This window comes from Ciconia boyciana, chromosome 12 (assembly GCF_034638445.1).
Source record: "Ciconia boyciana chromosome 12, ASM3463844v1, whole genome shotgun sequence".
In the NCBI taxonomy this organism is placed as follows: Eukaryota; Metazoa; Chordata; class Aves; order Ciconiiformes; family Ciconiidae; genus Ciconia; species Ciconia boyciana.
The window spans coordinates 24,287,772-24,315,238 of NC_132945.1; the positions used below are offsets into that span (position 1 = coordinate 24,287,772).

At 70.3% G+C, this 27,467-nt stretch overlaps 3 protein-coding genes across 3 annotated transcripts; 1 reads left to right on the forward strand and 2 right to left on the reverse strand.

The window, feature by feature from the left end:
• Nucleotides 1–352: 352 nt before the first annotated feature.
• Nucleotides 353–5,786, reverse strand: SASH3 (SAM and SH3 domain containing 3). Its single transcript, XM_072877323.1, has 8 exons — nt 5,668–5,786; nt 2,927–3,022; nt 2,518–2,667; nt 2,307–2,448; nt 2,074–2,231; nt 1,715–1,921; nt 1,236–1,386; nt 353–1,120 (listed from the first exon to the last, which is right to left on the reverse strand). The coding sequence occupies exons 1-8, from the start codon at nt 5,719–5,721 to the stop codon at nt 933–935; spliced, it is 1,146 nt and encodes a 381-aa protein (XP_072733424.1). The 5' UTR covers nt 5,722–5,786; the 3' UTR covers nt 353–932.
• Nucleotides 5,787–6,627: 841 nt separating this feature from the next.
• XPNPEP2 (X-prolyl aminopeptidase 2) lies at nt 6,628–12,937 on the reverse strand. Its single transcript, XM_072877321.1, has 21 exons — nt 12,892–12,937; nt 11,909–11,982; nt 11,683–11,793; nt 11,531–11,594; nt 11,239–11,343; nt 11,013–11,099; nt 10,762–10,908; nt 10,547–10,648; nt 10,355–10,436; nt 9,760–9,955; nt 9,506–9,595; nt 9,291–9,400; nt 9,127–9,204; nt 8,946–9,017; nt 8,742–8,802; nt 8,525–8,594; nt 8,299–8,403; nt 7,632–7,691; nt 7,366–7,442; nt 7,147–7,245; nt 6,628–6,834 (listed from the first exon to the last, which is right to left on the reverse strand). Exons 1-21 carry the CDS (start codon nt 12,935–12,937, stop codon nt 6,628–6,630), a joined length of 2,043 nt encoding a protein of 680 aa, XP_072733422.1.
• Nucleotides 12,938–22,016: 9,079 nt separating this feature from the next.
• On the forward strand, nt 22,017–24,180 carry APLN (apelin). The gene is made up of 3 exons (XM_072877005.1): nt 22,017–22,171; nt 23,156–23,327; nt 23,420–24,180. The coding sequence occupies exons 1-2, from the start codon at nt 22,108–22,110 to the stop codon at nt 23,320–23,322; spliced, it is 231 nt and encodes a 76-aa protein (XP_072733106.1). The 5' UTR covers nt 22,017–22,107; the 3' UTR covers nt 23,323–23,327; nt 23,420–24,180.
• Nucleotides 24,181–27,467: the final 3,287 nt, after the last annotated feature.

The window sequence follows — 27,467 nt, forward strand, 5'->3', positions numbered from 1 at the left end:
GCTGGGCTGAAGGGGGCTGGGGTGGGCACCCCGCGCCGGGGCCCGGCCTGTTTACTTGGCTGCCCCACGCTCCCCTTCCCGTGCCTGCCCCTGCCTCGGCTCCTGCCCACACCGGGAGGCTCTGCAGGGCCCTGGCCGGGCTGCAGCTCCCCTGCCCCTTCCCGGGGGCGCTTGGGGTGGCAGGGCGCTTGCTCCAGCTCCCTCTCGTAGCCCCCCTGGACCGGGCTTGGTGGCAAGCCACGGGCAACCTTTGGGGCTCCCCTTGAGCCGAGGGAGGGGGCTTGCGGTGCCCTTGCTGGGCTGCTCTCAGCTCGGCTGAGCCTCTTCCCCACAACCCAAACTTCCCAGCAAACCTTTCCCTGCCTGCCCTGGCTCTGCGAGGAAGATGCTGGAGGAGGGCGGCGCGGGTGTCCTCCCTGCCAGCGAGGAGCTGGGCTCGGTGGGACCTCTGCGCTCTCGCTGCTCAGCGCTGGGTTTGCTCAGGCCCTGCCTGCCGCAGACCTCCCTGTCCTCGCAGGCTCCTGCGCGCTCAGCCCAGCAGGCGAGGGCTCCGGGAGGAGCTCTTAAAGCTGTGGATAAAGTGGGGCAAACCCAGGAGAGGCAATCCAGGCCCGCGGCATCTCGGCGGGGAGCGCGGTGCCGCAGGGCGCCCGGAGCACCCGCAGCGGTGCGAGGCAGCGCAGTGCAAAACGTCCCGGGGGCAGCAAACGGGGCAGCCTCGGGGCGCCGAGGGCTGAGCCGCCTGCAGCCACGCGGAGCCCGTGCGCGGCGCGGGGGGCCCGTGCCGGGGCCGTGGGGGTCCCGCTGCCGGGGCTCACCTGCTTCCCCCGCGAGCGGCCGGCCCCTCCGGTCCGGCCCCGCTGCCGGGCCAGGGTGGGAAGCAGCCGTGGGCTGCGCCCGTCGGCGGGGCAGTGCTGGCAGGCAGGCCGGGCTCAGGAGGACTCTGCCAGGGAGAGAGCCCGCAGCTGCCCCTCGGGGCCCCCCAGCTCGGCCTCGTCCCGGTTGCCGTCTAGGGCCTCCGAGCCCTCGAAGCAGCCCGAGTCCCGGGGAATGTCCCCCTTGGGCTCCGAGGGGGAAGGCTGGGCTTCGGAGCTGTCGCCTTCCTCCGCCTCACTCGCTGCTGGCAGGGACAGGATGTGGTGTTAGCAGGCAGCGAGGCCGCTGCTGGGGCTGCCCGGCACGGGGGGCCGTGGGCAGCGCGGGGGGCCTCCCCCCGCCCCGCTCCCGGCTCTTACTGTCGTAATCCAGGAGGAGCTCGGCGGCCGTCAGCAGCTTGGCGCGGTGCTGGGGGTCCGTGATGTTCAGCTCGTTGAGGTGGGTCTCCCGCAGCTCCTTGAAGTCCTCCAGGGTCTGGTAGCCGTTCAGCAGCAGGGTGGAGGTGTGCTCCTGGGGCGGGAGGGCAGCGGGCAGCGCGGCGGAGGGGTGAGCGGAGCGTGGCACGGCTGCCCCGGCTCTCTCCGCCTGGCCCTCGGTGCTAGCCACGTGGCTCCTGGCTCTCGGCGCAGGTCCACGGCGGGCGCTTGCCCGAGCACCATCCAGAAAAGCCCCGTGTCCCCTCTGCCGCCCCGGCGGCGCTCGGGTGCTCGGCGGAGGGATCCGCGGGGACGGGGGATAGGGGAGGGCTGCCGGGGAGCGGAGGGGAGGGTGGTCCCGCTGCTGGCACTCGGGGCTCGTGCTGGGTGCCGCTGTCCCCCCACGGGCCCCAGTCCCTTACCTGCAGGTTGATGCGCTCCAGCAGCTCGTGGAGGGTCTTGGGCTTGAGCCGCTTGCTCTTGCCAGGGCCCCGGCTCTTGCGGGCAGGGGCCGTCTCCTCGGGGATGACGTCCACGTAGATGAACTTGAAGGAGCCCACCCTGTTGTTGAGCAGCCCGGTCCAGGTGCCCACGGGCGGCTTCTCGATGATGCCGATGATGTCCCCTTTCTGGGCCGAGGGAGATGGGGGTGGAGGCAGGCGCAGACTTGGGGACGGCTGGGGAACCCCCCCCAGCCACCCTCCCTCCCCAGGGCCCGCACGCCGGTCCTGCCCTTCGCCCCAGCTCTCCCCAGCCCCGGGCTGGCCGTGCCGTGGCTCACCCGCAGCTTCAGCGAGTCCTTGTCGTAAGGGCTGGGTGTGAAGTCGGTGTGGACGCGGGCCCGGCCGCAGAAGGGGCCGGTGTAGGCTGGACCGCTCTCCTCCAGCCGCAGGCTGTCCCGATTGCTGCCCCCGGGGCTGGGGCTGGAAACCTCGCTGCCTGCGGAGGGGAGGGAGGTCAGGATGTGCCCGGCTGCGGGGCGAGGGGCCGGGGTCCTGCTGGGGCCAGGCTCACCGCTGGACAGCTGGCGGCCGAGGGATGGGTGCCCGTCTTCCTCCGTCTCCAGGTAAGACAGGGGCACCTTTTCGTGGCTTGGCTCCTCCGTGCTGCCGGCTGGGGACGGGGGGCACGGGGACCCCTCCTCCTCCATGTCTCCCTGCCGGGGGGACCCGGGTCAGGCCAAGGGAGGGGGAGCTGCCCCCGCCTGCCCGGGCCCCCCGCTCACCTTCCCCTCGGCCAGGGCTTTCACGGCCATCCTGCCCATCTTGCGGTTCATGGTGCGGGAGATGACGGCCCGCCACTTCTTGCCCAGCTTCATCCCGCTGCTCCGTGCAGCATCGTCGGGGACGGCGCTGCTGGACTCGTTCTCGGGGATCTGGCCGAGGGACGGAGAGTGAAGGCAGAGCCCCACCTCCCCACCCCCGGCAAACCTCGGCCGGGCCACGCAGGGCTGCAAGACTCCTTGGGGAGCGGGACCCCAAGTCCCTGCTGGTGCTGGAACCCCTGGGGCTGCCCCATGGCACGTGGGCCACCAGTAGGACCAGGAGTCTGGGGAGACAGGCTCCGAAAAGGGCCGTGCCCGCTGGGAAGGTGTTCCGGGGGAGCGGGACGTGGCAGGGGGGCCGGGCACTCACATTCTCCTCCAGGCTGAACTCCTTCTCGCTCGGCACGGGGGAGCTGACTTTGGACTTGGCGAAGTCCTTGAAGCTGCTGGAGCGCTGGAGGGAGAGCTGGGGAGAGGGAAAGGTGTGAGGGCTTCTCCCTGCGCCCGCCCTGCCCTCCGGCAGCCGGGCCCCTCGGGTGCTCTGGCTTGCCCAGGGCGATGCCGGTGCTCGAAGAGATTTTTTGGCTGGCACAGCCTCCCCTCCCCTGCCCCCCCCTCCCCTCCAAGAGCTGCCACAGCCTGTGAGCCCCCCCGGGACGCAGAGGCCCGGCATCGCTCTCGGTGCAGGCGCGGCCGCTTGGCACAGCGTTCCCGGGGCCGGGGCTGCGCGGCGCGGTGCCGCTCGGTGCTGCCGCGGACTGAGCGGCGCCGAGAGCCCCGGCTCCGGCACCCGCTGCGGGCGCTCCGGCGCTGAGCCTGGCACTGCCGAGCTGGGAGCAGCCCGGGACCGCGCCGCGCTGCTGTCGTGGCACGTGGGCTGGGCACTGGCTGGGAAAACACAGGGGCTCTGCAACGTGGCCGCTCCGCTCAGCACCGAGACGTGGGCCTGCTGCGCTGGCCCGGCCCCTGAGCCAGGGGTTTTGGGAGCGAGGGCAGAGCGGGACCTGCCTCGTGTTCAGTCCTGCTCCTGCGGTGGCTGTGCCGTGGGTCGGTCCCTCCCTTCCCTGCGAGTGTCTGACGGCTAAAGGCTGTTCTCAGCGGCTGACAGCATGAGTGCGGCCATGCCCGTGCCCGCTGCCCTCACGTTCAGCTCCAGGCCTGAAAATTTCCCATGTTTTCTGCCTGCGAGCATCATCCCACAGCCAGGAGAGCCCCTCCCCTGCCGGCATCGCCAGCAAGCTCAGCCCTGGCTTGGTGCCAAAGCCACCGCAGCGGGTTTTGGATATCGGTCCTGGTGCAACCCTCCATCGCTGCCTCTTCCAGTCTGCCCTGTGCCCCCCTGCCTGCCTCCCTGGCTCTCCTTCCCTCCTCTCCGTGTCCTTGGGTGCCTGTCCCACGCAGGAAGGGGTTCCCCGTGCCGGAGCCGCCTTCGTTGCCGGCCAGCCAGGGTCCCCGCACGGCCGCACGGTCCTGCTCTCCCTCATCCCTGCGTGCCCAGCACCAGTGCTGCTCTGGAGCCGGCTCACATGCCAGGGCTGGGCGAGCTCAGCTCCCAGCCGCCGGCACGCTCGGAGCGCACACCGCGGTGCTCGGGCTTGCCTCGACCGCAAACGCAGCAATTTCCTTTCTCAAGTCGCTCTGCCCGCCCCGGGCTCCTGCTTGCGCCGGAGGCAGCTGAGGCCCTTCCCAGCCCCTGCTCAGACGCGGCCCTGCGCCTTCCCCTCCTCCTTCTCCTTTTTATCGACTTGACTGAGCATCCTTTATTACTTGTTTTTGCCATTTTCTTATAGAAGGCTGGCTCGGAGGAGGGCGACCCGGCTCCATCCCTGCTGGGGCTTTACTTAGCAGGACCAGCTCGGCCGGTGCATCCGTACAGCGGAGATGCTGGCGGTTTGCCCCGCTCCAGCACCCCTGAACCCACCAGACCTGGGCGACTTGAACCCCTCGGGTCTCCCCCTGCACCCTTCAGATGAAACAACTTCGTACCCCGTGCCCCCCCCCGCAGCTGGGGAAGCCGCTGCCCTGGGGCTGGAGGAGCGGGGGGTGCGAGAGCAGCGGCGGAGAGCCCGGCAGCGGGGGCCCTGGAGCTGGGGCAGCCGGCCCCCGCCCGGGCAGCATGGCAGCGAGAGGGAAGTGAGAGCGGCTGTGGCTGGGCAAGGGCAGGGGATGCCCGCCGGGGCCTGCCGGGCTCGCTGGGCCCCCCCCGGCACAGGGAGGGGGGGGCTTCACCCAGGTTTCCCCTGGGAGCTTCCCAGCACGGAGGAGCCGCCATGGCGTGTAGCTCTGCCGGGATGTCCGCCTGCCGCGGGCAGGACCGCGGCACCAGGCGCCGTCCCCCCGCTCCCCTCGGTGGCTCGCCGTTGCCGAAGCCAGCCCACCAGGGCCTGGCGAGAGCCGAAGCGCCTGCTGGTGCGAGACCCGGCAGAGGGGCCGGTCGTGGCCCCCGCTGGTGGCCGCAGCCCTCCAGGCAGGGTGGCACATGGCCCTGCTGTCGCCGGGGGCTCTCGAGAGGCCGCAGTGCCGGTAGCCGGTGCTGCCGGTGTCTCCCAGCACTCGGCGCGGTGCTGCCGGAGGAAGCGGCCAACACATGTGACGGAGCTGCAGCCTCGCACCGCCTCGACCGCAGACACCTTGCTGCACGGGCCGGGCTGGGAGCTGCGCGCCCGGCACCGCAGCCGTCCCCCACCCCCAGCAGGAAACAGCAGGCGGCCGCCCACGCTGCGGGGAGCCCACGGGGAGGGGGAGCCACTGCCCCCCCCAGCAGAGCCCCAGGGGTCCCACCAGCTCCCTGGCTTAGCACCCATACTGACCCCGGGGGTCCGTGCATCCCGGCCGCCCGCCCCACCGGTCTGCAAGCCAGGGTGGGAGCAGGGCGCGGGACAAGGCCGGCACCACGCGCCGGCCAGGCCACGGTGGCCGGCGGTGGCAGGGGCTGCCTGCTGGCCGTGCTGCCCCCAGGCCCCACGGGGCTCTGCCCCATGGCTGCCCCAGCCCCCTGACACCAGAGCTTCCTTGCTCACAGCATCCCACGGGCAGCCCGGGCTCGGCCGGCGCTGGGCGTGCAGGGACACCCGTGGGTGCTGACGGCAGCTGGGCACCGCCAGCGCTCACCTTCTTGTGTCCTGGCTCCTTCTCACCGGCGTTGGAGGGCTTGCGGCGCAGCATGGCGCTGGGGCCCGGTGGCAAGGGTGCGGTGTTCGGGCAGCGCCTGGCGCGGCACGTACCGAAGCACCGGCACCGAGGCCGGGAAGCACACAGGAAGCCGGCGGTCACATGAGAGGTGCTTGCAGTGGCGCGGCTTGGGGTGGCTGGCGGATGCGCAGGCTGGGGCAGGAGGAAGGAAACCCTCCACGAAGCTGCTGCCCTGCCTGGGGCCCCCGGGGCAGGGATGCCTGCCTGCACCCTGCCACCCCTCGGCAATGCTGCCGCCCCTCGGTGACGCTGCTGGTGGGCACCGTGTCCCCGCCATGCAAAGGTTGAAGGTCCCCAACCCCTCCGCCGTGCCCGCTCCCCGTGGCCGCTCATTCTCCCTGCCGGCACGCGATGGCCAAGCCCTCTGTGTGACACACGGTCCCCTGCGTCCCCTGCCATCCGCAGGTCCTCCTGGCTGGGCATCGAGCCCGGGTGGGACGTGCGCGTTGGCACCCTGCCACTGGCACGGGCAGGGCAGCGGGGATGGCCCCGGTCGGGCCGGCTCCTCCGCGCCCTCTTGCTCCAGTTCCCCCATCTCTGCTCCCGAGAATTAAAATCTGCCCTGAATCTGCCTCCTCGCTGCCGGTGCTGACTTGGCCACCCCAGGGCAGGGCAGATGGCACGGGCCGGGTGACACATGTGGGGCCAGGGGCCACATGGGGCCGGACGCCAGCCCCACACCAGCCAGCGAGGCAGCGGACGGGCTGGCAGCGCACCAGGCTGCTGCGGCAAGGGCACAGCAGCGCGCAGGCACCCGCCAAGGTCGCTCGTGTTTAATCACAAACGAGCAAATAGAAAACAAAAAAAAGGAAGTGAGCGGCGGGGAGAAGAAACGGCCGTGGCAGGGAGGGGGCTGGCGCGGGGCCGGCTGGCGCAGGGTCAGGCCTGCAGCCCGGTGAGCAGCGCGGAGAGGAGGGAGGCGAGGGCCAGCGTGCCCAGGGTGCCGGTGGCGGCGGCGGCTCTGCCCAGCGGGAAGGGCTCGGTGTTCCTCTGCAGCCAGCGGTACGCCTCCTCCAGCCGCTGCCGCTGCAGCTCTGGCCCCACGCGCGCCTGGATGGTCTTGTAGTAGGCGTTCAGGTACCGGATCTGCAGCCAGGCACTGTGGGGGGCTGTCCCAGCCGCCTGCCCCCCTCACCGCCTGCACCCCCCTTGTCCCCCGTCGGCCCACCCCACCCCGCCACCCCACCCCCCGATCACTGGCCCCATCCACAGACCCCGCTGCCCTCTCCATCCCCGCATCCACCCCTGCCCCGGCCCCTTTTACCCGTCCTGACCTCGTGCCGCGGTCCTGGTCTCCTGCTACGTCCAGCCCCGGCCCCCTTCGCTCTCCCCGTACCCCAGCCCCACGCACTGGCCCCACGTCCCTGCTCTGCCCCCCCGGCCCCGAGCACCCGGTACCTGCTCCGGTGACAGGAGCTTGAGGTCAATGAGGTTGCGGTCGTAGGGCACCAGGGACACCACCTCGAAGGTCAGAAAGGGCTTCTCCCCGCTCTGGTGCTGCCGCAGAGAGGTGGCGTTGGGTGTCCCCAGCCCCACCCGGGGGGTGTCCCCACCCCTGGCTTGGCGCAGCCCCCCCGGTGCCGTGCCGCCCCTGCCCGCCCGGCCCCGTCGCGCTACCTCGGTCTGCGCCTCCACCACGAGGGCGACGTCCTCGATGCGGATCCCGAACTCGCCGTCCCGGTAGTACCCAGGCTCTGGGGGCCAGGGAAGGCGCCCGGTGAGTCCCGCGCCCCAGCAACTCCCCCAGCCCATCCCACCCCAGAGAGGCCGGATCTGGCCCCTGAGTGGGGCCGAGCTGAACGCCTCCTCCCCTGGCCGGGCTCTGCGCCTCAGGGACGTCCCCGAGAGCCCGAGGCGCTGGCCGGAGCAGTGGGCGCACGTACCGATGGAGGTGAACATGCCGGCTGCCAGTGGCACGTTGTTGGACTGGAAGCCCACGGGCCCTGCAGGAGGCATGGGGTGGGTTACAGCTCCTGGGGATGGCGTGTCCTGCGGGGACACCCCGGCAAGGACCAAGGTGTCACACCGGCAAGAACCATGGGACCACCCCGGCAAGGACCGCAGGGCCACCCTGGTAAGGACCATGTGGCCACCCTGACAAGTACCATGGGACCACTCCAGCAAGGACCATGGGACCACCCCAGCAAGGACCGCAGGGCCACTGTGGCAAGGACTGTGGGGCCACCCCAGCAAGGACCATGGGACCACCCCAGCAAGGACCACAGGGCCACCCTGGTAAGGACCATGTGGCCACCCTGACAAGTACCATGGGACCACTCCAGCAAGGACCATGGGACCACCCCAGCAAGGACCGCAGGGCCACCCTGGTAAGGACCACGTGGCCACCCTGTCAAGGACCCTGGGACCACCCTGGTAAGGACCGTGGGGCCACCCTGGCAAGGACTGCAGCACCCTGCAGGCAGGGGACGCTTGCCCGCAGCAAGAGGCTCAGCTGGGCCATGAGAAGCCCCGGCTGAGCCCCGTCCTTGTCCCTGCCCCCCGCAGCTCAGCCCGTGTCCCCAGTGCCGGTGCCGGTGCCGCAGCACCTACACTCATGGACCGAGAGGAAGTTGCCGATGCCATGGCCGGTCCCGTGGCCGTAGTTGAGTCCCACGTCCCAGAGCGCCCGGCGGGCGAAGGACTCCACCGTTCTCCCTGGGGAATGATGAGGTGGGATGGGGGCCAGCAAGCCGGCGAGGCCCCCCCGCCCTCCCCATACCCATGCCCGGGGGGCCTGGGCAGGGCTGGGCTGCCCGACGCCTGGCTCGGCACCCACCTGCCGTGTTGGGCGGGAAGACGAGGCGGGACAGGTCGATGTTGCCCATCAGCACACGGGTGTAGGCTTCCTACGAGGGGCATGGCGGGGGGGCTGGGCGCGGTGGTGCCCGGACACCCCCCCGGCACATCCAGCCCCGGCTGGGACCTTGGTGCTGGGTGCCACAGGGGTGCTGGGTGCCACGGGGGGTGCTGCCTGGCATGGGAGGGGCCGGTACCTTCTGGAGGGGGGTCGGCACACCCCAGTGCACCGTCCGCGTGATGTCTGTCGTCCCGTCCCTGCAAAGGGGAGACGTGAACGGGGGACAACGCAGCCCCAGCGCTGGCTTTGGGGCCCCCTGCCACCACCCTGCGCGGGGGGCATGGGGAGGGGACGGGGGGGCTGTGCAGTGCTGGGGGGGTCCGCGTCAAGGGCTACGCACAGGTATTGCCCTCCGGTGTCCGAAAGGTACATCTCATCCACGGACAGCTTCCGGCTGCTCCCGTTGGAGGGGCTGTGAGGGGAGGACGGGGGGTCAGAGCCCGCTCCAGCCTCCAGCTGCCCGCTCCCCACCGCCGCTGCCGGCCCTGGCACCCCCGGCGCTGACCAGGGCCGAGCCGTACCTGTAGTGGGCCAGCGCCGCGTTGAGCCCGCTGGCGGAGATGGACTGGAAGCTGGGCCCACGGCTGTGCTCCTGGGCCCTGGAAGGCAGCAGGGAGGGAGATGCTGGGGGTCCCCGGCTGCTCTGCACCGGGCAGGGGGGGCCGGGCGCGGCGGCAGCACTGACTGGCGGAGTCTGTCGATGTGCTGTGCCCCCGAAAACTCGTCCACCTGCCCCTGCGGGACCGTCTTCTCCAGCCACATCAGGTACTGGATGACAGCCACCGCGTCCCGAACCTGGGGGTGGCCCAGCGGCATCAGGGGAGGGGCCCGTCAGAACCCTGCTCCCCCCGGCTGCCCCCCGCTTCTGCTCGGGGCTGTGGGGAGGGGGACAGCCCTTACGTGAGCGGCTCGCAGCAGCTCCTGCTCCTTGGCGTTTTTCACAGCCTTGGCCAGCATGACGGGGGAGTAGCTGTCCTCCAGCAGCTTCTCCTGCAAAGGCAGGCTGGGGGTGGCACGGCCGGGCACAGCCACCCGTCCCCTCGTGCCCCACGGCTCGGTGGCACGGGGCAGTCCCCGAGCCCGGCAGGACCCACGTCGCCCATGGCCAGGCTCAGCGGCGCGGGCGTCAGCGCCGGCACGCGGCGGTGCCCTACCTGAGGGATGACGCCGTAGAGGCCGTAGGTGGTGTACTCGGTGCCCAGCCAGACGGTGACGTTGCCCTGGGCGTAGCGCTGGAGGTAGGTGCGTGCCTGCCCGTACTCCTGCAGCTCCACGCACAGCGGCCCCGGGCAGCCTGCCCGCAGGGACTGCTGCGCTGCCGCCGAGAGCCGCGCCTTGTCCACGAAGAGGCTGGGGAAGGATGCAGGATGGGGTGGGCACGGCCGTGGGGCTGGCCTGCCGCCTTTGGCCCCCTCCCCGAGCCCGGCTGTGCGGGGCACGCCGGCGGAGAGGAGCGGGCTGGGGGGCTCAGAAGGGACGCTGGCTGGGAACGGGGGTCGGCCTCAGGCGGTGCTGGAAGTGGGGGTGCTGCACCCCGGGGTGGGCTGGGAGGGAGGTGGCTGGACCTGGGACAGATGTGGGGCTTGGAGGGGACACACAATGGGGCTGGGCACTGCAGGACGTGGTGGGCTCTGGGGAAGGGGGCGGCTGGGCTGAGGGGAGGGTCCCATGGATGCTGGCCCTGGAAGGGAAGGAGGGTGGGTGCTGAGCCCCGTCCGTGCCCCGTGCCCCTGGGGAGGTGCTGCCCACCTTATGCTGGTGTTGGTCAGCAGGGCGTAGGAGTAGAAGACGGGGTTGTAGGGGATGTCATCTCCACGGAGGTTGAAGAGCCCTGCCGGGAAGAAGACCTCCGAGCCTGCGCCCACCAACTGCCCTCCCACCCCAGGGCTCGGAGCCCACGGCACCCGCCACGGCACCCACCACAGCACCGCGGCTACTCACAGGCCGTCTCCTCCAGCCCCGACAGCAGTACGGCCGTGGGGTGTCGAACATGCTGCTGCATCTGCTGCCGGATCCCGGCCACCTTCTCCTGCCAGCTGCTCCCTGGGAGGGGAGCGAGCGGCCGGCTCAGCTCAGGGACCACCACGGCCCCCTGGGCTGGGGGCTGCCGCGGGTGAGCATCCACCCAGCAGCCTCGGGAAGGACGGCGGTCGTACCCGTGAATGCCTCCGGGAGGCTGTAGATCTCGCCAGAGGCTGGAGGGGGTCTCTGGTCACCCCACACTTGATCCACAAGGTTGGTCTCGATGGGGAGCAGGGTCCTGCCAGAGCCGTGCAGAGCCCGGCTGTAGCTGTTCCAGGTGTCTGAGGGGGGGGAAGCAGCCCGTGGTTGGGGGCACCGGGTAAATCCACACCCGGGAGCTGCCCTCACGTCGGGCAGGGTCACCCCACGCGATGGCCAGCCCTACCGATGGAGAAGAGGAAGGGGTCCAAGCTGATGTTCCCCCCAGCAGGAACTGCCTCCAGGATCCACAGCCCGATGGACTCGATCCAGGCTGCAGGAGAGAGCTGGGTGGCACTGGGAGGGTGAACCGCGTCCCAGCCCATGCTGAGCCCGGATGAGGCTGTGGCTGGGGCTGGGGGGGTCCTGGGGGCAGGGGGACGCGTCAGCCCCCCAGCCTGCCCCCCACTGACTTGTCCTCTGCAGCTCCCAGTTGCAGTCCAGCTGCCGCTCTGCCTGCGTCCAGTAGCGGCTGTCAGTCCACAGCGCAGCCTTGTCCTGCGTCACCACGCCGGTGCCTGGGACAGGAGTGGCGATGCAGGCGTCACCTCTCCCCCCTCTCCAGGCAGCTGGCGGGGACCTCCAGGGATCCCCAGCCCGGCCTCCTGCGTGGAGCGGGACCATGCCCTGCCCCGAGGATCCCCCAGCAGGCGGCTGGGTGCTGGCCCCCGAGCAGGGACCCCAGGGTAGCGAGGATGCTCTCACCTGCAGAGCCGGTGAAGCCGGTCAGCCAGCCCAGCCGGGAATCCCGCTCGGCGATGTACTCGCTCTGGAGCCGGGGACGGAGCCATGAGAGGCGGCCGCAGGCACCGGCTGGGGAGCCGGTCCCCGGGGGGGGCAGGCAGGCTGCTCCTTACCATGTGGGCGTCCGTGGAGGGCACGATGTAGGCATGGACGCCGTGGGCTCGCATGATGTCCCGCAGAGTGGCGAGCCGCGCCGTTGTGTTGGTGGCCGTGGGGGGCAGGTACTGGTGGCACAAGGGGAGACGTGCTGGGGGGGGCACCGGCTGCAGTGGTGGGGCAGGGGGTGACCCAACGCGGGGTGTCCCAGGAACAGGGCGGGCTGGGCACTGTGGGGCTCACCGGTGGGTCCGTGGAGCAGTCCCGGATGTCGGTCCTGGCGGAGGCTGCCTGCGGCAGCCAGCCTGTGGCACAGCCTGCCGGTGCGGGGACACCCTGGAGCCTCAGGCTGCAGCCTGGGGTCCCGCTGGCCCCTTGCTCCAGCCCAGAGCCAGCGCCGGGGCAGCTGTGACCCTCGTCCCCAGTCCCAAACACGAAGCCAGCCCAGCTTTGGGGCTTTTTGCAAAAAACAGTGTTTCTAGCCCCAGGAATAGTGGGTGAAACCCAACGCCATCACCCATCTCAAGAGGAAGTCAACGCTCCCGGGCACGGCCAGCGCCCGCGGCTTGCCTGGGGACGGGCAGTGGGATTGTCATGGGGTGCAGCCAGCGCCCAGCGTGCCCGGGAGCTGGGGAGGGGGTTGGCAGAAGGCAGCCCTGAGCATCCCTGGTGCTGGGGCTGCTGGAGGACCTGGCCGGCGGCCGGGGACGTGCCCCGGCAGGACCTGGCCTCCTCCCAGTGCTGCTCCGCATCTGGTGCCGCCACCGGCGCTGCCTTTCCCCCAGCTCTCCATCACCGACACCGCCGCAGTCTGCGGGCTGGGACCTGGTTCCTCATCTCGGGCCAAGGGCACCAGGCTCGGGTCCGTGGGGGAATGGGTCACCCTTAGCATGGTGTGGCCTCGGACGCCCGGTCTCCATGCCCCTGGGAGCTGCTCCTTACCCGTCACCCCCCCAGAGCTCGTCCCTGGGGTCAGGCAGGCAGGATTAGCCCCTCGCCGCAGCCCAGCCCCCCGCCCTAGGGCAGCGGGGCTGGAGCAGCAGCAGAGCCCTGGCTCCCTAAGGGCAAACCCACCCTTGCTTCACCCAAAGTTGTGGTTCGGACTGATGCGAAACATCTCCGCGTCCTCCGCGGTGGGACCGGCCTGGTTCCCGGGGGTCCCAGGATGTCTCATCCCCCAGTGAGCCCACCCCACCCCACCTCCCAGCCCAGCCCCTCCGACGTACCGTGGAGCAGGAGCACCCAGGCTGCGATCCGCTGCGGGGGGTGCATGGCTGCTCCGGGGGTGCCCAGCAGGACGGGGAGCGGAGGGGACGTTTCCCCAGTGCCTTGGGTGACAGGTCCCTCCTCCTGTGCCTTTGCCCCAGGGGCGAAGGGATGCTGGACGGGAGGGCCAAGGCCTGGAGCAGATATGGGGGGGTTATTGTCCTATCTATTGAAAGCGAATCCTGCTGCTAAATAAAAGCAAACAGCAAAATGAGCACAAAGTCCAAAGATCTTCCCAGAGCAGAGGTGGGGCTGTGCCAGCTCAGCCTGGCGCATGCCCGGGGTTAAAAGGAGGCAAGAAGGGGCTGCGGCGTGCTCTGCTCCCCCGAGTCCCTGGGGAAACCCCTGTCCCCTGGAGCCACGGAGAGCTGACGTGGGGACCCCTGGGGTGAGTGGGCCCGGGGGGGCCGTGCTGCCGGGGCCAGCTGACTCCCGGAGCCAGCCCTCCTCCTCCTCCGCCGGGACACGGAGCAGTGCAGAGCATCCTCCCGGGCACAGCCGTGGTGGTCCCCACCCCGGCGCCCAGCGGCACCCCCGGGCTGGGGCTGGCAGAGACCAGCGGTGGGGCCGGGGGGGACTCCACGGGAGTTGCTAAACGTTACCGCTGCCACGGGGAGATGCCCTTCCTTCCCGCAGGGCCCTAACTGCGTGAGCAGGGCCGGGAGCTGGCCGTTGGCAGGGCCAGTGGGGCAGCCGGGGCACGATGAAACACCCGCCCCGGTCTTTGACTCCTGCGGACGGCTGTGTGCCGGTAACACACGATTTCACATCCCCTGGCCGCGGCTGGGCTCCTATTTTTTTTTTATGTGGCTGCCCTTCCGCTGCGGCTCTAGTAACCGGGTCGCCAACCTCGCACCAGCAGGCTTTTTACCCCCGGGAAAAGCCGGTCGGCACTGAGGACCACGTCAGCGCCCGTATGGCTCTCACCGCCGTGCCTTTGTGCGGGGTGCTGGCCTGGCTGCTCCACGCTGAGAGTCCTGCACCGCTGCGGTGAGGCGACGTGTCGGCGTCCAGCAGTGGGTGGGAAGGAGCCGGCCGTCCTCGGCGGCGAGCTCGGAGCTCCCCGGGGATGCCTGTGGGCAGTGCCAGGGCAAAGCGGGGCAAGAAGGGGATGGGAGAGGAGCAAGAGGAGCAAGGGATGGCACGGGCAGCAGCACGGTGCACCGTGCTGGCGGATGCCTCTGGTCTCCGGGCTGGCTGTGGGTCCCACGCGCCTGCAGACGCTTTGGGCTGTGTGAGAGGTGGGGGTGTGAGAAAACCCCGAGTGCTCTGGGGAGGGGACAGGTCTCGCTGGGTCTCCCTGGCCTGAGCGAGGACGGCTGGAGGGCTCCCAAAATCCTGCCATGGGCCCGCCATGGACCGCAGAAGGAGCAGAGGCGGATGCTGCTGCCGCTCCCGCCTGCTCTCCCCGGCCCCTGCCCATGGGTAAGGGGCAGAGCTGGAGGGCGGTCATGGAGGAGCATGGGGACCCCGCAGGACACGGAAATGGTGCCTGAAAGCAGCGCGGAGAGATGGGGCCACAGCGCGCGTGGTGCTGGCATCCCGGCTTTTAGCCCGTGCAGTTATACGGAAAAGGGACCGGGCTTTGGAGAGACGGTCTGAGCCCACCTCTAGCGTGTGGGTTCGGGTTTCTGGGGAGCAGGAATATGCGTAAGGCCTTGAAGGTAAGCACGGGGTAACTTCAGAGCTAGCGAGAGCACATGGTCTTGCTAATGGAGCAATAGGAATAATAAATTGAGAGTGCTTTAGCGGGTCGGGTTGGAAACGCTGGCAAAGGAGACAAAGGCAATATTTTAGCATCGAGCAGCCTTGCACGATCAGAGGCACGTTTGGCGGCAGCACATGGAGGGAGGGGAGCGTGATGGTGGCGAACAGATCGAGCTATGCTGTGCGGGCGGGGTACCGGCCCCTGCCCCCTGCCCAGGCACAGGGCTCGGGGACCAGCGGCCGCCTCCGAGGGCTGCGCCGGGACCCGCTCTCTGCAGGAGGAGCCCTTTGTCCCGCCGAGCCCGTGAGCTCCGAACTGTCGTGGCATCTGCCTTGCTAGAAAGCTCGTTATGCTAGTCATAACGAGCCTTGACCCCAAGGCCTGTCACTTTTATTGCACATGCATTTCCTCTAACTGGTTCAATGACTTCTTTGTGGTTATTGAAGAGAAAGGCTGGCTGAAGGACAGACCTGCTGTTGGCAGGCAGCAGAGGTGTCCGTCCGTGGGTCAGGCGCGGACCTTCAGGGGAGGATGCTCATCCCCACCCAGGACAGGGGTACCTGGAGGAGGCCCTGCTGGAGGGTCGCTCATCCCAGACCATGCAGCTCCTTTTCACCGGCCAGGATTGTCTCATGGACCTGCTGCACCACAGGGTGGGCGCAGCATCACTGTCACAGCCAGCTGGCTGCCAGGTGGCCCCGGGGCTCCGTCCGGGGCTACCGCCGGCCGTGTGGCACGAACGCACGTGTGGAGGAGGGTAAAACAGAGACGGGACCGGGGGAGGCACGGGGCAGGGACGGGAGGCACGCTGAGAGCAAACCCTGGGAGAAGGGTGGAAGGACCTTGCGTGGCAGGATGCAAGTTGCAGGAGATCTGGTAGGGCCTACGGTAAATGAACAAACAGACGCTTTACAAACAAACCTCCGTGATATTTTCACGAGGGCCTTCAGGAAACCAGGGCAGCAAATCCCTGTGACTGCCAGTGCGATGGGCAGGGAGGAAGCCCTGGCCGGCTGGCTCCTGGGCTCTGCAGGATGCCTGCCACCCTTCTGCTGCCCCTTCCCTCCTCCTCACCAGCCCCTCTGCCCAGCCAGGCCCCTCTCCTGGGGCCACCTCTGGCACTGGGCTCTGGGTCCTTGCACCAGCTCACACGAGCTCTCCGCTTCCCTGCATGGGCACGGCCACAAGGATGGCTACAGCCGGGCCAGGAGTGGGAGCCACGAGCCCGCTCAGAGATGCTGCCCCTTCCCAGCGGCATTTCAGGACCTGTTGGACAGCCGGTTTTTAACCCATTTAATGCGGCGGCACCTCTGTGGTATCCCTTGAGGCTCTTGAACGGCAATGGAAATCCAGCCCGGCTTCACGGCAGCGCTAAGGGAACCGGCACAGGCCGCCTCTCCAGGTGCTGGGATTTGGGGTGACCGGTCTTGTCCCCCAGCCTGGAGAAGCTCACAGTGCCAGGACAGCAAGGAGGCTGGGAACCCGCCGGGTGGTGGGCTGCAGGCGGGACCGACCGCAGCGCCTGCCGGCACCAGGACACACAGCGCGGCCCCTTGGCCACCCTCTTGTCCCAACCTCGTCCCCCCACCTTCCAACCCTGCTTTTGCTGGCATGAGCCCGCCAGTTGGCTCTAGGGGCCGGGGCACGTGGTTGCCACTGCGCGCAGGCAGGGATGCGGGCAGGGATGCAGGCAGGGATGCGGGCAGGGATGCGGGTAGGGATGCAGGCAGGGATGCGGGTAGAGATGCGGGCAGGGATGCAGGCAAGGATGCGGGCAGGGATGCGGGCTCGGGGCGCTGCACCCTTGGCCCACCCTCGTGGGGCTGGTGAGCAGCCCCACTGCGGTGTGGGGCCAGCCCCCTCCTGCGCTGGGGCTGGGGAGCGGCCTGGCCCTGGGGCCAGAGGGTTGGGGGCAGCTTGCCCGCACGGCCACCGCCCGGCTGTGCCACCCAGCGCTGCCTGGCCCGCGGGGCAGTGGCCGGCTGTGCCGCTGCGGGGCCGGCTGCTCATGCAGCGACTGCCCGGCTGTGTCACCGCAGCATCTGTCCAGCTGTGTCACCACAGCGACTGTCCAGCTGTGTCGCTGGGATCCTGCTCGCCACGAGGTGGCACCAGGACTGCGCTGTGGAGCCACACAGACCCCTGTCCCCCTGTCCCCCTGTCCCTCTGTCCCCTGCCCACCCACCCGGTCCTGCCACAGCCCCGGTGCAGCGCGGGGGCTGGCGACAGCAAAGCCTGGTGGTCCCGCCGCCGTCCTGTCCCTGCTTGCGGGCGGGCTGAGGCCTGGCACGCTCATGTCACGAATGCTCTCAGGCTGCCTGGGCCTGGCATCACCCCCCGGTCCCGCTCGAGGAGCCCAGGCGGGGGGCGGTGGGGGATCCCCTGCCCCAGCAGCCCCAGCACGGGCAGGACAGGGACGGGAGGGAGGAGGGACGCAGGGTGACACCAAAGCTGCCTGTAATTGTTACGGCCACAAAAGTTTCTCGAGGATGTGTGACGCGGTTGCCGTGGCAACAGCCAGGCAGCGGTTTGCTGCCATCCTCCTAATTAGTGAAATGTGCTAATGATGCTTCCATCCTCCCCGCCCGGGTCCTGCCCAGTGCCAGGCTGGGGGGCTGCAGCCGGGGGGCTGCAGCCGGGGGGCTGCCCAGGCTCCCCTGTCCCCTGCCGCCCTGCCTGTACCTCACAGCGGCACGCCCGGTCCGTGGGGTCCGCACGGTGACAAGGCTGTCCCCCCACCCCCTCATTCCCAACCTCTGAGCGCGACCCTGCGACGCCGTCCCCGATGCCACCCCCACGCCGCATCCAAGGGACGGGGCTGAGGCTGGCCTGGCCCGTCCCCATGGGTGCAGCGTCAGCGTGAGCCCTGTCGCATCCCTCCTCCTCCTCGCCCGGCACGGGGGGGTGGCACCGGCCGTCCCTGGGGACCCCCGGGGCCGCATGCCGCTCCGAGCGAGCCAGCGTCAACAGGACGAAGCTCATCGGCCGCCGCGCGTCCGGTGGGGCCCTTCCCTCCCGCGGGAGGTTTCCTCGAAGACAAGCCGGAGGAAGGCTTTGGGGGGACATCCTCCCTTTGTGGGCTATTGTTGGCCTTCCGTCACCTGCGGAGGCCGTGGGGTGACTCAGGCCGGGGTGACGCGCCCGGCAAACAGGACGCGGGTCGGGGAGGGAGGGAGGGTGTGCGCGGCCGCAGGAATGCGGAAGCGAGCGGTGGCACGGGGTGCAGCGACGGTCCCTCGCGAAGGCAGGGCCTGTCCCTGCCTGCCCTGAAGCCCAGCAGGTGATGCGTCCCCAGGGGAGCGGGCCGGGGGGGGTCCCCCTGCACCCCGGCGCCTGGCAGATGGCCGGCGGGGATGGGGCTCCAGCTCCGGGACTCCGTGAGCTGGGATCCCCCGAAGGAGCACCCCACTTCGGGGGTGCACAACGCTGGCGGGGAGCAGGGACCCCCACGCTGCTGGGGGGCTGCAGGCGACCCTGCCCACAGCCCTCGGCCGGGCCGCGGTGGTGCGGGGGGGCACAGCCAGCAGGGCTGGAGCCGGCGCGGGGGTGTCCTTCTCCCGCCGTGCCCACGCACACACGCAGGGCTGTGACATGGTCCCCACGCACCCCTTGCAGCCCCTCCTCACACCCCGCACCCCCAGTACAGCCGCTCCTCACCCCCCCCACACCCCATAGCCCCTCTCACAGCCCCCCCAGCCCAACACACAGTCACCCTGGCCAGCCCCTCCCGCAGCCCCCCAGTACAGCCCCTCTTCACACCCCACACACCCCTGCACCCCTCCTACAGCCCCTCCTCAGCCCAACACACACCCTATGTACAGCTCCTCCTGCAGCCCCCAGCCCCGGTACCGCCCCTCCTGTACAGCCCCCAAACACCCCTCTCTCCCCCAGCCCCCCAGTACCGCCCCTCCTGTACAGCCCCCAAACACCCCTCTCTCCCCCAGCCCCCAGTACAGCCCCTCCTGTACAGCCCCCAAACACCCCTCTCTCCCCCCAGCCCCCCGGTACCGCCCCTCCTGTACAGCCCCCAAACACCCCTCTCTCCCCCAGCCCCCCGGTACAGCCCCTCCTGTACAGCCCCCCAAACACCCCTCTCTCCCCCAGCCCCCCAGTACAGCCCCTCCTGTACAGCCCCCAAACACCCCTCTCCCCCCAGCCCCCCCAGCGCAGCCCCCGCTGTACACACTGTCAGGGTGCTGGCAAGGCAGGGCCACCCCTCGCTCACCCGAAGGTGCTGTCCCAGGCTGTGGCTGTACTCGTCACCCACTTTTTGCCGGGGCGATACCGCGTACCCCGCGGTGGGTTGGCCCTGGCTGGACGCCCGGTGCCCACCGAAGCCGCTCTGCCTCCCCCCCTCAGCCGGACGGGGAGAGAAAATATAACGAAAGGCTCGTGGGTCGAGATAAGGACAGGGAGATCACTCACGCAGCAGTTACCATCACAGGCAAAACAGACTCAACTTGGGTAAATCAATTTAATTTCTTACCAATCAAATCAGAGTAGGGTAATGAGAAACAAAAACGAAATCTTAACACACCTTCCCCCCACCCCTCCCTTCCTCCCGGGCTCAGCTTCTCCACCTCCTCCCCCCAGCAGTGCAGGGGGACGGGGAATGGGGGCTGCGGTCGGTTCATCACATTTTGTCTCTGCCGCTCCTCCCTCCTCACACTCTTCCCCTGCTCCAGCGTGGGGTCCCTCCCACGGGAGACCGTCCTCCACGGACTTCTCCAGTGGGTCCTTCCCACGGGCTGCAGTTCTTCACCAACTGCTCCAGCGTGGGTCCCTTCCATGGGGCGCAGTCCTTCAGGAACAGACTGCTCCAGCGTGGGTCCCCCGCGGGGTCACAAGTCCTGCCAGCAAACCTGCTCCAGCGTGGGCTCCTCTCCACGGGCCCACGGGTCCTGCCAGGACCCTGCTCCAGCACGGGCTTCCCACGGGGTCACAGCCTCCTTGGGGCATCCACCTGCTCCAGCGTGGGGTCCTCCATGGGCCGCAGTGGATATCTGCTCCCCCGTGGACCTCCACGGGCCACAGTGGATATCTGCTCCCCCGTGGACCTCCATGGGCCGCAGTGGATATCTGCTCCCCCGTGGACCTTCACGGGCCGCAGTGGATATCTGCTCCACCGTGGACCTCCATGGGCTGCAGTGGATATCTGCTCCACCATGGACCTCCATAGGCTGCAGTGGATATCTGCTCCCCCGTGGACCTTCACGGGCCGCAGTGGATATCTGCTCCACCATGGACCTCCATGGGCTGCAGTGGATATCTGCTCCACCATGGACCTCCATAGGCTGCAGTGGATATCTGCTCCACCGTGGACCTTCACGGGCCGCAGTGGATATCTGCTCCACCATGGACCTCCACGGGCCGCAGTGGATATCTGCTCCACCATGGACCTCCATGGGCCGCAGTGGATATCTGCTCCCCCGTGGACCTCCATGGGCCGCAGTGGATATCTGCTCCACCATGGACCTCCACGGGCCGCAGTGGATATCTGCTCCCACATGGACCTTCACAGGCCGCAGTGGATATCTGCTCCCCCGTGGACCTCCACGGGCCGCAGTGGATATCTGCTCCCCCGTGGACCTCCACGGGCCGCAGTGGATATCTACTCCACCATGGACCTCCATGGGCTGCAGTGGACAGCCTGCCTCACCATGGTCTTCACCAGGGGCTGCAGGGAAATCTCTGCTCCGGCACCTGGAGCACCTCCTCCCCTCCTTCTCCACTGCCCTTGGGGTCTGCAGGGCTGTTTCTCACAGATTCTCACTCTTCTCCCGCTGCAGTCGTGCAGCTTTTTCCCCCTTCTTAAACAGGTTACCCCAGAGGCGCTACCCCATCGCTGATGGGCTCGGCCTTGGCCAGCAGTCTTGGAGCCGGCTGGCATTGGCTTTATCGGACACAGGGGAACCTTCTAGCAGCTTCTCACAGAAGCCACCCCTGTAGCCCCCCTGCTACCCAAACCTTGCCAGGCAAACCCAGTACGTACCCGTACCTACGCCCCTTAGCCCCCTGCCCAGGGCACCCCGTGCCCGGACCTGGAGGAGTCGCTTTCTGACTGTCGGCTTGCAGAGCCCCGCTTGCATCCTGGGCGCGCTGCGGCCGGCACTGCGTCAGCCCTTGGCACATCTGGTTTCGCGGTGTGCCCTGACTGCCCCCTCCCAGCTGCCATCTCCCAGCCCCAAATCCCCAAGGGGCGGTGTGGGGGGTCCCGGCAGCCCTCACCCCCAGGATGCTGGCAGGGGAGTGTTACAGACAGGGTTGGGCCTCCCCAACCCCCCTGCGAGGTCTGCGGGGGCTGGAGGGTGATGTCCTGGCACGGTGCGTGGTGTGGGGGGGAGGCAAGGGGCTCTACCTCCCTCCACGGGGGAGGCAAGGGGGACCCTAGGCTGTGGGAGGCTTCAGCTCTGCCTTTGTCACCCACCAGGACACGGTGCCAGTGGCTGTACCTGCACACCCAGGTCAATGAGGGGCTCCGTCGGTCCTCGGCCAGCACCCAGGCCACGCGGGACTGGCACCCGCAGCCCGCACCTCTGCGCACGGGGGTCCCAGGGTGCTTTAGCCCCCGCCCTGGCCCCCGCAGCACAGAGCCCGGGGCTGCAGTGCCCACCCTGCAGCGGTGGTCGGTCCCCCCTCCCCGCACAGGCAGTGGCACCCGCACTGTGCCCCCCGGCAGAGGGGGGGTTCGTGCCCCCCCGGGCACTGGCTGGATGACCTGGGGGGCAGCAGGGTGGGGGGGCTGCAGGTGGACCCCTCTGCGGGCACTGCCTGCTGGGGGGGGGGCTGAGGGGGCAGGGGCTGCCCTGCCGAGGGTGGTGGGCATGGGGGGTGTCAGGACAGCCTCCTGTCCCCTTGGGTGCCAGGGGAAGGGGGTGGGCTGGAAGGGGGGCTGGGCCAGGTGGGGCGGAGGGTCCCAGGGTCCCAGGGTTAGTCTGGGAGGGGGTGCTGGAGCCTGGATGGGAGGGGGTCCCAGGGGAGGCTGGGAGGGGGTCCCAGGGCCAGGGTGGGTAGAGGATCCAGGGGCAAGGCTGGGAGGGGCTCCTGGGCCAGGCTGGGAGGGGGGCCCAGAGCCAGGCTGTGTGGGGGTCCTGGGCCAGGCTGGGAGCGGGGTCCGGGGGCCAGGCTGCGAGCGGGTCCCAGAGCCAGCCCGGGGGGGCGGTCCCAGGATCCCAGGACCGAGCAGAGCCCCGGGGCTGGGGCCGGGCTGAGGGGGGGACGGGACGGGACGTGGGTGGGGGATCCCCAGGAGGGGGTGCCGGGGGGGGGCATCAGGCGGGGGGTGTCCCGGGAGGGGTGCGGGCGCTGGGGCGGGGCGGGGCGGGGCGGGGGGCGGCCTCCCCCCCCCCGGGGGCCCGGCGGCCACATGACCGGGCGGGCGGCGGGGCCGGGCCGGGCTCTCGCCGCCTACAAATGCGGCTCCCCCGCAGCGGGGCCGCCGCCGCCCGCCGCCCCGCAGCCCCCCAGCATGGCCGCGCCGCGCTGGCTCCTGGCGCTGCTGCTGCTGCTCTGGCTCGCCCTGGCCGCCGCGGGTGAGTGCCGGGACCCCCGGGCGGGGGGCGACCGCGGCTCCGCGCCGTGCCGGGGGACTCCCCCCCCCCTCCCACCGCTTCCCCCGGTCTGGCATCGCTCGGTTGCCCGGGGCTGGCGGCGGGGAGGATGGCGGGGACCGTGCCCGGGTGGCCGTGGGCAGGGTGGGCTGAGCGGGGCTCGGGGGGGGGCCGGCGGCCCCTGCCCGTGCCGGCCGGGAGCCGCTGCCGCCGGGCTGGGGAGGACAAAGCGCTTTTCATGGTGCCAACAAACCCCCCCTGTCCGTCCGGGCGGCCGAGCAGAACAACGGCCGGCCGAGGGCCGGAGGGCCGGCGCTGCCACCGGCTGCCGGGGCACGACCCGCCTGGCGCGGCGGGTGACAGCCCGGGGCACGGCCGGGTGCGGGCGCTGGGAGCCGCGGCCCTGCCAGCGCTGCCCGCGGCGGGGCTCGGCCCCTTCCCCGGCCCGGTGCGATCCCGGTCCCGGCTCGGCTGGGCGCTGCCACACGTGCGCCGGGCGTGGGACCGGCCGTGCCGGGAGCGGTGCTGGCACCGGAGCATCCCTGGCCAGGCGGGCCGGGGAGCGGGGGGAGCTGGCTGCGGGGAGGGGGCAGTGCCCGGCGGGAGCGCCCGGGGCTCGGTGGACCCTGCCCGCCGCTGGCAGGGAGGGGGGCGCGGGAGGGTGGCTTTGGGGAGGGCCGGGAGCCCAAGCCTGGGGCTGGGCTGCTCCGTGCCCCTCGGTGAGGCCGGTGGCAGTGGCCGCAGGAGGTGGCCGTGCTTGGCGCAGGTGGCCTGGCCGCCTCGGCGCAGGAAGCACTCGGCCGGCGAATGGCTCCTGCTGGGGGCAATTCAGGAAACGGCGCTGCCCGGCCCTGCCTGCCTTGGGCCAGGCATCGGGGGGGTGCAGGCAAGCCCCACAGCGTCCCCATCCCTGTCCCGTCTGCGAGGTGGGGGGGACCCGGCTAATGCTCTTCCTGCCATCCCCAGGGCCGCTGGGCCAGGCGCCAGATGGGAAGGATGCGGAGGACGGCCTCATCCGAACCCTGGTGCGGCCGCGGGGTGTGCGGCGCGGGGCTGGGCACCGGCCGGGCGGCTGGCGGAGGTACCGGCGGCCCCGGCCCCGGCTCTCCCACAAGGGCCCCATGCCCTTCTGAGGCAGGTGAGGAGCAGCAGGGCGTGGGGGGGACAAGGGGACACGTGCGACGTTGCCGGGAGGGAACTCACGCGTACCTGGGTTTGCTCTTGTTGCAGGGTTGCCACCGGCCTTCCAGGGATGCGGCTCCCATCGCCCGCTCTGTGTCCTAGCCTGCTCTGCTCATCTCCCGGCCCCGAGCGTGGGGTCCCACCTGTGAGCCCTCGGCTGGCGTCACCTCCTCCCTGCGGCCGTCCCTGGTGGCCCCGGCACCGTGTCTGGCACCGTGGGTGCCTCCTGCCTGCCCCTCCTGGGGCTGGCCGGGAGCGGGTCGCCCGCGTAGCTCGTGGTATGGCTGGGTGCTGCCGTGATGCCCCTGTCCCGCTGGGTGCAGGGCTGCCCTGGGCATCGGCTTGCCGGGACCCATGGGCTTTGCGCAAAGCACTTTGTCAGGCGGGGGAGCTTCTCTGCAGGGGTCTGCGAGCTCCCTCGGGGCTCCTGCCCCGTCCCTGCCAGGCGCCTGCATGCCGGGGTGAGTCTTGGGGGGGTCTATTTATTCCCATGGTGCTAATCCCACACCCTGGGTGAGCTGCCCTCCCCTCCCCAGCAAGTGTGGGGTCCCCTTGCCGCTGGCAGACCCACCTCCTGGGGACCCCCAAGGTGTGGGGTGCCCGCCCAGGACTCAGCGTGGGGCTCTGGGCCCCTCCGCCCGCTCCATGCCGTGGGACAGCGGGAGAATGGGGAAGCACTGGGGTCCCTGTCAAACACTGACATATGCCAAAGGGGGGCCCTTGCTCTGAGTGCCGCTGGGTCCTGTTGACCATGTTTCTCATGTCTGTAAAGATTTATTCCATGTAAATACATCTTTATAATAAAGAGTTATGATGACAGTAAACACTTGTTTTTGGAGGTGCGGGCAGGGGTTGCTTGCCTGCCAGTGGGGAGGGCTCCCAGGGGCTCTCTGCTCCCTCCTGGCGCTGCCCGGTGGCGGCTGGGGCCAAGGCAGCCCCTTCCCCAGCCCAGTGCTGGCAGAGAAGACGCCCAGCGGAGAGAGAAACAAGCTGCAGGGCTGCCTGGCCTGTAAAATTGGGGAGGAGGGTGGGAAACCAGGAGGCCAGCGTCCCCCCAAGCTTGCAGAGGGGCTGGGTGATGGAGGAGGGGGGGCTGGAAGGGCACGGGGATGCTGGTCCCGGTCAGGGCAGCGTGGGGGGAGTGGTGGGGGCTGGGGGACCCTCGGGCCGTGGAGCAAAGACCCTGGCTGCAAATGCTGCCCCAAGCCCCCTGCCTTTATCCCCTTCTGGGGTTTATTCTTCTGCTCACCTCAATCTCCCTCCGCGGTGGGCATCAGCTGCGTGCCAAGGGGCCGAGTGGTAATAACCGCTTTAAAAGCGGGGAGCAGGGCGGTGGGACGGGCTCTGCCGCCGAGGGGCCGTGGAGGGATGCTTCATGCCCAGAGGAGCGGACACGGCCCGTCCCGTCCTGCTCGCTGTCCCGCAGGCACCGACGGTGCCCGGGTCTGGGGACTCGAGCAGCTCGTTAACCGAAGCCTTTGCTGGGATAACGGCTTTTGCAGGGCGGTTTCTCCAGGGAGGCGCGGGCGTGTGGGTGCTCCTGCCCTGCTCCCGCGATGCTGCGTTGCCGTGGTTACCAGCGCCCGCAGCACCCGCGGGCGCCGGGTGAAGCCGAGGGTGCAGCACCCGCGTCCGGCAGCGCGGTGCCGGGGCAGGGCAGAGGGTTTGGGCCTGGCCTGGCCCCGGCGTGGGGAGGACGAGGCCAGCGGGACAGGCAGGGACCACGGCAGCTGCCAGAGCTGCCTCTGCCTGCGGCCGAGCGCCTCGCCGGGCTGCTCCGGGCCCTGCAGAAGGGCAGGCGGCCGCCCCGGTGCTGCGGGGTGCCGGCCCGGTGCTGGGCACGGAGCGCTCACTGGTGCCGTTTGACTCGGCTGCCAGGTCCCCACTTTTCCCCCAGCCTGACCCCACCAGCCCTGGGCAACTGTCCCCACGGCCCCACACAGGGGAGCAGCTGTGGGTGCCTGGAACCCGGCATCCCTGGCCCTGGTGTCCCTGGCGTCCCTGGCCCTGGTGTCCCTGGCCCTGGTGTCCCTGTCCGTGGTGTCCCCGTCCTGGTGTCCCTGTCCCTGGTGTCCCTGTCCCTTGTGTCCCCATCCTGGTGCCCCTGTCCCTGGTGTCCCTGTCCCTGGTGTCCCCAATCTGGTGTCCCCATCCTGGTGTCCCTGTCCCTGGTGTCCCCAGTCTGGTGTCCCCATCCTGGTGTCCCTGTCCCTGGTATCGGTGTCCCTGGTGTCCCCATCCTGGTGTCCCTGTCCCTGGTGTCCCCATCCCCACAGGGCTGTGTGGGAGCAGGACCCATGCAGGGGGGCAGTGGGTCAGGGCTCAGGGGACTGAGGGTCCCTGTAGGACCTTGCAGGTGGGTGGGGGCTGAGCCCTGCGAAAGGATGGGACCCCCCCCGGGACAGGGCCTCCCCCAGCCGGGACCCCCAAGCAAGGCAGTGCCTGTGCGGGGCCCCCAGACCCCATATAGTTTGCAGGAGGCCTCCCACAAGTGACGTTCCCGGGTGGAGGACAGCTCAGCCCCGGCACCGCGGCGGGGGACGGACGTGGGGGCACGGGCAGGGGGGTGGCAGCACCGGCGGGGAGGGGGTTAACGGGGCCGCCGAGGAGCGGAAAGGCTGCAGCTGCGGGGCTGGGAGCAGAGCCTGGGGGAAGCAGGGCTGGGCCCAGCTGGCCTCCATTAGCTCATCCTCTGGGACGGGGAGGGATGTGCTCCCCGGCCACGCGCCAGCGCGCTCCTGCCACGCCGCCTGCCCACACCCGCCGTGGCGGCCGGCCGCCCCGCGTGCCTCTGGGGAGCCGCTGCCGGGCCCGCTTCGCCGCCGTCTGCGCCCCCGCGGTGGGATGGGGTGGGTGGCCCAGGGCCGCTCGCTCGCTGCCCGGTCCCGTCCTGGCCCTCGCGCTGCCGTTTCCAGCCCCGTCGGCCTCCCGGGGCCTGCGGCAGCGTTGCCACCGGTGCTGTGATGGGGCAGGATGTGGTGCCCCGGCCACAGCCCCGCCGGCTGATCCCAGCTCCCACTCGGGCTCGCCCGGGGGGTGGTGGGGTACCGTTCCTCTGTTGCCATCCTATGGTGCTGCTGCTACTGGTTTGAACTGGGAGGGCACCTGCCTGGGCGCAGGCAGGACAGGCAGCGGGGGGCTGGCCCAGCAGCCTCCCCCGGCGCAGGCCGCTGTGGCCCGTGCCAGGCGAGGCAGCGATGCCCCACGGCCCCGAGGGCAGGGGCTTGGGCTGCGGCCAGGGGATGCACAGCTGAGCCCTGACCCCAGCTCTCCTGCGCCAGCCTGGAAGGAGGAGGCCAGGGAGGACCCCCCGGTTGGGCTGTGGCCAGCCGGTGCTGGAGGAAAACGCTCCCGGGCCGGGAAACCTAAGGAATCTCTGGCTTTTCCTGGCCTGGCCGGCTGCCCGCAGGCAGGTGGGAGGCTGCCGGGCTCCGCCATGCTCGCCGTGCACCGCCACGCTCGCCGTGCACCGCGTGCAGTGGCAGCTCCCTTGCACGCTGCCTGCAGTGCCGGAGCCCCCGCACCACGGCGGGGAGCTGCGGCAGCGCGGGCGGCGGGGCACAAGGGCAGTGCCGGGGACAGGGGCACGGGCAGAGTGGGCAGGGGCGGGCGGGCAGGGAGAGGCACTGCCAGAGGGGCATCTCCACGTGGTGGGTGCTGCTGCGAGTGCTGCCGGGGGGTTTGAAGGCGGGGGGGCTGCAAGGTCCGGAGCCAGGGGCAGAGGGCGAGTGGGTGCAAGCAGGCCCCCACCCCAGGCAGCTGCCTGGCTGCTGTCCCTGGGCGTGTGGGCAGGTGCCAGTCCCGGCACGGCGAGGACAGGGCGCTCTGCGGGGTCCTGGCTCGCTGAGCGGGGAAACGGTGCTGGGTGCACCGGGAGAGGGGACGGGAATGGGCTGAACAGTCGCTGGAGCCCTCCCGTCCTTGGGGACCTCTGGCTGCACCCAGGGGACGGGCAGGGCTCACCGCCCGGCCCGGGCCGGCGATGGGCACCCAGGGTGGACACGGGACCCCAGCTGTGCCAAAATGACACGCGGAGCCCAACCGCTCGTGGCGGGCGCGCGCTGCTGGGATGCTACCAGCTACGCCAGTCCCGCCA